At 42.6% G+C, this 7,500-nt stretch overlaps 1 protein-coding gene across 1 annotated transcript in view; it reads right to left on the reverse strand.

Moving 5' to 3' along the window:
- LOC139395869 (ubiquitin-like modifier-activating enzyme 6) overlaps window positions 1–7,500 on the reverse strand; it is a 39,592-nt gene that overhangs the window by 11,311 nt on the left and 20,781 nt on the right. Inside the window, exons 22-26 of the mRNA XM_071143180.1 lie at window positions 4,016–4,096; window positions 3,328–3,456; window positions 3,002–3,053; window positions 2,523–2,586; window positions 912–981 (exon numbers count right to left, since the gene is read on the reverse strand). Of these exons, the coding sequence (XP_070999281.1) occupies window positions 912–981; window positions 2,523–2,586; window positions 3,002–3,053; window positions 3,328–3,456; window positions 4,016–4,096 (396 nt within the window). The remainder of the gene's footprint in view (window positions 1–911; window positions 982–2,522; window positions 2,587–3,001; window positions 3,054–3,327; window positions 3,457–4,015; window positions 4,097–7,500) is intronic.

A 7,500-nucleotide genomic window follows, 5' to 3' on the forward strand; every position in this document is an offset into this window, starting at 1 on the left:
TGGTATGGTGATAATATGGTGTGGTGATAATATGGTATGGTGAGGCCTCTCAGTATGGTGGTAATATGGTATGGTGATAATATGGTATGGTGATAATATGGTATGGTGGTAATATGGTATGGTGATAATATGGTATGGTCTCTGGTAATACCCAGCCCTTCTAGTAACTGATTCATACTCTATACAGAGGAGAGATAGAAAGGTAGTGAGATAGTGAAATAGGGAGTGATAGAGAGATAGTGAAAGAGAGAGATATTGAAATAGAGAGATATTGAAAGAGAGAGATGGTGAAATAGAGAGATAATGAAATAGAGAGATAGTGAAGGAGAGAGTGATATTGAGAGATATTGAAATAGAGAGTGATATAGAGAGATAGTGAAATAGAGAGATAGTGAAAGCGGTAGTGAGACAGTGAAATAGAGAGATGGTGAAATGGAGAGTGATATAGAGTGATAGTGAAATAGAGAGATAGTGAAAGAGGTAGTGAGACAGTGAAATAGAGAGATGGTGAAATGGAGAGTGATATAGAGAGATAGTGAAATAGAGAGATAGTGAAAGAGGTAGTGAGACAGTGAAATAGAGAGATGGTGAAATGGAGAGTGATATAGAGAGATAGTGAAATAGAGAGATAGTGAAAGAGGTAGTGAGACAGTGAAATAGAGAGATGGTGAAATGGAGAGTGATATAGAGAGATAGTGAAATAGAGAGATAGTGAAAGAGGTAGTGAGACAGTGAAATAGAGAGATGGTGAAATGGAGAGTGATATAGAGAGATAGTGAAATAGAGAGATAGTGAAAGAGGTAGTGAGACAGTGAAATAGAGAGATAGAGATGGTGAAATGGAGAGATAGTCAAAGATATATATAGAGATATAGAGAGAACGTGTGTGTGTGTGTGTGTGTGTGTGTGTACCTTCTCTGAGTAGGGGATGTTGTAGATTTCAGCATAAAGCCGAGCTGCGCTCACGACAAAACTGAAGTGCCTGATGGGAAACAGAGGGAAATGAGAGTTAGAAATAACGAAAAGAAGGAGGAGAAAATGGGAAGTCACCAACAGGTCAGGGGTCACCAACAGGTCAATCTAGAGAGAGGTGTAGAGCAGGGGTCGCCAACAGGTCAATCTAGAGTGGGCTATAGAGCAGGGGTCACCAACAGGTCAATCTAGAGAGAGGTGTAGAGCAGGGGTCACCAACAGGTCAATCTAGAGAGAGAGGTAGAGCAGGGGTCACCAACAGGTCAATCTAGAGAGGGCTATAGAGCAGGGGTCACCAACAGGTCAGGGGTCACCAACAGGTCAGGGGTCACCAACAGGTCAACCTAGAGAGAGGTGTAGAGCAGGGGTCACCAACAGGTCAGGGGTCACCAACAGGTCAATCTAGAGAGGGCTGTAGAGCAGGGGTCACCAACAGGTCAGGGGTCACCAACAGGTCAGGGGTCACCAACAGGTCAATCTAGAGAGGGCTGTAGAGCAGGCGTCACCAACAGGTCAGGGGTCACCAACAGGTCAATCTAGAGAGGGCTGTAGAGCAGGGGTCACCAACAGGTCAGGGGTCACCAACAGGTCAATCTAGAGAGGGCTGTAGAGCAGGGGTCACCAACAGGTCAGGGGTCACCAACAGGTCAATCTAGAGAGAGCTGTAGAGCAGGGGTCACCAACAGGTAAATCTAGAGAGAATGTTAAACTGATGCTTAACCTGGGGCAAAACTAAATTCATGTTATTTTCAAACTCTCCTCAGAACGTTTCAGATAAATTACATGTTCACTCATTAGATGGTTCTCTGGGCGGCAGGTAGTCTAGTGGTTAGAGGAGGCAGGTAGTCTAGTGGTTAGAGGAGGCAGGTAGCCTAGTGGTTAGAGCGTTGGACCAGTAACCGAAAGGTTGCTGGAACGAATCCCAGAGCTGACATGGTAAAAATCATAGCTAGCAGTATAGCTAGCAGTATAGCTAGGATAGCTAGCAGCATAGCTAGCAGTATAGCTAGGATAGCAGTATAGCTAGCAGCATAGCTAGCAGTATAGCTAGCAGTATAGCTAGCAGTATAGCTAGCAGCATAGCTAGCAGTATAGCTAGCAGCATAGCTAGCAGTATAGCTAGGATAGCAGTATAGCTAGCAGCATAGCTAGCAGTATAGCTAGCAGTATAGCTAGGATAGCTAGCAGCATAGCTAGCAGTATAGCTAGTAAAGCTAGTATAGCTAGCAGTATAGCTAGCAGCATAGCTAGTATAGCTAGCAGCATAGCTAGTATAGCTAGCAGCGCTAGCAGTATAGCTAGGATAGCTAGGATATCTAGCATCATAGCTAGTTTAGCTAGCAGTATAGCTAGTATAGCTAGCAGCATAGCTAGTATAGCTAGAATAATTAGTATAGCTAGCATCATAGCTAGTATAGCTAGCAGAATAGCTAGTAGTATAGCTAGTAAAGCTAGCAGTATAGGTAGCAGTATAGCTAGCAGTATAGCTAGTATAGCTAGCAGTATAGCTAGTATAGCTAGCAGTATAGCTAGTATCGTTGGTCTACTCACAGTGAGTCCTTCAGGTCAAACTCTATGGGAGACGGGGGTCGTTTAGGTGACTGCCAGAATAAACCTGCAGAACAAGGACAGAGATGAGAAGACAGGACAATATCATGGCAACAGGTCATCTATAGACATAAAGATATTAAAAGCTCTTTGTTGTGTGTGTGGATTGACGGCAACAGGTTATCTATAGACATAAAGATACTAAAAGCTCTTTGTTGTGTGTGTGGATTGACGGCAACAGGTTATCTATAGACATAAAGATACTAAAAGCTCTTTGTTGTGTGTGTGGATTGAAGGCAACAGGTCATCTATAGACATAAAGGTGCTAAAAGCTCTTTGTTTTGGGTGTGGATTGACGGCGACAGGTTATCTATAGACATAAAGGTGCTAAAAGCTCTTTGTTTTGGGTGTGGATTGACGGCGACAGGTTATCTATAGACATAAAGATGCTAAAAGATCAACAGAGAGAGAGAGATACTCACTACCGTCTTTTAACCGAGTGTCCAGGGGAAAGGAGTGCAGCAGCTGTAGAGCCTATATGAGAACACACACACACACACACACACACACACACACACACACACACACGCGCACACACACACACACACACACGGAAACAAGGCTATGGTGTGTGTGTCTCTTTGTGTGTCTGCTGTCAGTGTGTGTGTGTGTGTGTGTCTCTCTGTGTGTCTGCTGTCAGTGTGTGTGTGTGTGTGTGTGTGTGTGTGTGTGTGTGTGTGTGTTTGTCTCTCTGTGTGTCTGCTGTCAGTGTGTGTGTGTGGGGGGGGGAGGGGGGGGGCAACGTTACCTTTCTCTTGAAGTACTTGTCGAATTTGAGGCGTGCCAGGATGATACAGTGTTCCCATTGGCTGGGCCGTCGACTCAGCAGCTTGACTACCTGGAACGCCCCCTCCAGAGTCTCCCTCTGCTGCATCCTCTACACACACACACACACACACACACACACATAAAACACATTTTCTTCCCTATAATAATGAACAAATGGCCCTCAGTGTTAATTTACTGTCTGTCCCTCACCTCAGTGTTAATATACTGTCTGTTACTGTCTGTCCCACACCTCAGTGTTAATTTACTGTCTGTTACTGTCTGTCCCACACCTCAGTGTTAATTTACTGTCTGTTACTGTCTGTCCCACACCTCAGTGTTAATTTACTGTCTGTTACTGTCTGTCCCACACCTCAGTGTTAATTTACTGTCTGTTACTGTCTGTCCCACACCTCAGTGTTAATATACTGTCTGTTACTGTCTGTCCCACACCTCAGTGTTAATTTACTGTCTGTTACTGTCTGTCCCACACCTCAGTGTTAATATACTGTCTGTTACTGTCTGTCCCACACCTCAGTGTTAATTTACTGTCTGTTACTGTCTGTCCCACACCTCAGTGTTAATTTACCAGGATTTCTGGAAAAAGCTGATCATTTAGGGAAAGTTATGGGAACTTTGCAACCCGAGTCATGAGAAGAAGCTGTTCCTACCTGTAGCACGGCTTCTGCAGAGGAGTGGGTCTGCCAAAACATATTATAGATGGTGGGCTTGTGGGCAAACGCACTCTCAAACTACAGACAGAGAGACAGAGGGAGAGAGTGGAGTGAGAGAGTGGAGTGAGAGAGAGAGAGAGAGAATTACAGAAAGGGAGAGAGGAGAGAAAGAGAGAGGAGAGAAAGAGAGAGAGACAGAAAGAGAGAGAGAGTGAGAGAGACGGAAAGGGAGAGAGAGAGAACAAATCAAAATCAAATCAAATGTTATTTGTCACGTGCGCCAAATACAACAGGTTATCATGTTTCATATCACATATTTACTAAATCAACTAAAGTAAAAAATCTAATAAAAAGTAACACTGAATAATAATAATATTGAGTCTGTATACAGGGGGCACCGGTACCGAATCAGTGTGCGGGGGTACAATTTAGTCGAGGTAATTTGTACATGTAGGTAGGGGGTAAAGTGACTATGCATAGAGAATAAACAGCGAGTAGCAGCAGAGTACAAACGTGTGTAAATAGTCCGGGTGGCCATTTAAATAATTGTTCAGCAGTCTTATGGCTCGGGGGTAGAAGCTGTGTTCAGGGTGTTGTCCTCAACATATTCTACAACCCTCCATATTAGAATGGAACATAGTTAGATTAGTCCTATCACCTTGTCCCATTGGATGGTGTGTTCTATAACAACCAGTTAGATTAGTCCTGTCACCTTGTCCCATTGGATGGTGTGTTCTATAATAACCAGTTAGATTAGTCCTATCACCTTGTCCCGTGCCCATTGGATGGTGTGTTCTATAACAACCAGTTAGATTAGTCCTGTCACCTTGTCCCATTGGATGGTGTGTTCTATAACAACCAGTTAGATTAGTCCTATCACCTTGTCCCATTGGATGGTGTGTTCTATAATAACCAGTTAGATTAGTCCTATCACCTTGTCCCATTGGATGGTGTGTTCTATAACAACCAGTTAGATTAGTCCTATCACCTTGTCCCATTGGATGGTGTGTTCTATAACAACCAGTTAGATTAGTCCTATCACCTTGTCCCATTGGATGGCGTGTTCTATAATAACCAGTTAGATTAGTCCTGTCACCTTGTCCCATTGGATGGTGTGTTCTATAATAACCAGTTAGATTAGTCCTATCACCTTGTCCCTTGTCCCATTGGATGGTGTGTTCTATAATAACCAGTTAGATTAGTCCTATCACCTTGTCCCATTGGATGGTGTGTTCTATAATAACCAGTTAGATTAGTCCTATCACCTTGTCCCATTGGATGGTGTGTTCTATAATAACCAGTTAGATTAGTCCTATCACCTTGTCCCTTGTCCCATTGGATGGTGTGTTCTATAATAACCAGTTAGATTAGTCCTATCACCTTGTCCCTTGGCCCATTGGATGGTGTGTTCTATAATAACCAGTTAGATTAGTCCTATCACCTTGTCCCTTGTCCCATTGGATGGTGTGTTCTATAATAACCAGTTAGATTAGTCCTATCACCTTGTCCCATTGGATGGTGTGTTCTATAACAACCAGTTAGATTAGTCCTATCACCTTGTCCCATTGGATGGTGTGTTCTATAATAACCAGTTAGATTAGTCCTATCACCTTGTCCCATTGGATGGTGTGTTCTATAATAACCAGTTAGATTAGTCCTATCACCTTGTCCCGTGCCCATTGGATGGTGTGTTCTATAACAACCAGTTAGATTAGTCCTATCACCTTGTCCCATTGGATGGTGTGTTCTATAACAACCAGTTAGATTAGTCCTATCACCTTGTCCCATTGGATGGTGTGTTCTATAATAACCAGTTAGATTAGTCCTATCACCTTGTCCCATTGGATGGTGTGTTCTATAATAACCAGTTAGATTAGTCCTATCACCTTGTCCCATTGGATGGTGTGTTCTATAATAACCAGTTAGATTAGTCCTATCACCTTGTCCCATTGGATGGTGTGTTCTATAATAACCAGTTAGATTAGTCCTATCACCTTGTCCCATTGGATGGTGTGTTCTATAATAACCAGTTAGATTAGTCCTATCACCTTGTCCCATTGGATGGTGTGTTCTATAATAACCAGTTAGATTAGTCCTATCACCTTGGCCCATTGGATGGTGTGTTCTATAATAACCAGTTAGATTAGTCCTATCACCTTGTCCCTTTCCCATTGGATGGTGTGTTCTATAATAACCAGTTAGATTAGTCCTATCACCTTGTCCCTTGTCCCATTGGATGGTGTGTTCTATAATAACCAGTTAGATTAGTCCTATCACCTTGTCCCATTGGATGGTGTGTTCTATAATAACCAGTTAGATTAGTCCTATCACCTTGTCCCATTGGATGGTGTGTTCTATAATAACCAGTTAGATTAGTCCTATCACCTTGTCCCTTGTCCCATTGGATGGTGTGTTCTATAATAACCAGTTAGATTAGTCCTATCACCTTGTCCCTTGGCCCATTGGATGGTGTGTTCTATAATAACCAGTTAGATTAGTCCTATCACCTTGTCCCTTGTCCCATTGGATGGTGTGTTCTATAATAACCAGTTAGATTAGTCCTATCACCTTGTCCCATTGGATGGTGTGTTCTATAACAACCAGTTAGATTAGTCCTATCACCTTGTCCCATTGGATGGTGTGTTCTATAATAACCAGTTAGATTAGTCCTATCACCTTGTCCCATTGGATGGTGTGTTCTATAATAACCAGTTAGATTAGTCCTATCACCTTGTCCCGTGCCCATTGGATGGTGTGTTCTATAACAACCAGTTAGATTAGTCCTATCACCTTGTCCCATTGGATGGTGTGTTCTATAACAACCAGTTAGATTAGTCCTATCACCTTGTCCCATTGGATGGTGTGTTCTATAATAACCAGTTAGATTAGTCCTATCACCTTGTCCCATTGGATGGTGTGTTCTATAATAACCAGTTAGATTAGTCCTATCACCTTGTCCCATTGGATGGTGTGTTCTATAATAACCAGTTAGATTAGTCCTATCACCTTGTCCCATTGGATGGTGTGTTCTATAATAACCAGTTAGATTAGTCCTATCACCTTGTCCCATTGGATGGTGTGTTCTATAATAACCAGTTAGATTAGTCCTATCACCTTGTCCCATTGGATGGTGTGTTCTATAATAACCAGTTAGATTAGTCCTATCACCTTGGCCCATTGGATGGTGTGTTCTATAATAACCAGTTAGATTAGTCCTATCACCTTGTCCCTTTCCCATTGGATGGTGTGTTCTATAATAACCAGTTAGATTAGTCCTATCACCTTGTCCCATTGGATGGTGTGTTCTATGACAACCAGTTAGATTAGTCCTATCACCTTGTCCCATTGGATGGTGTGTTCTATGACAACCAGTTAGATTAGTCCTATCACCTTGTCCCATTGGATGGTGTGTTCTATAATAACCAGTTAGATTAGTCCTATCACCTTGCCCATTGGATGGTGTGTTCTATAATAACCAGTTA

This window comes from Oncorhynchus clarkii, unplaced genomic scaffold (genome assembly GCF_045791955.1).
Source record: "Oncorhynchus clarkii lewisi isolate Uvic-CL-2024 unplaced genomic scaffold, UVic_Ocla_1.0 unplaced_contig_6397_pilon_pilon, whole genome shotgun sequence".
NCBI classification, from domain to species: domain Eukaryota; kingdom Metazoa; phylum Chordata; class Actinopteri; order Salmoniformes; family Salmonidae; genus Oncorhynchus; species Oncorhynchus clarkii.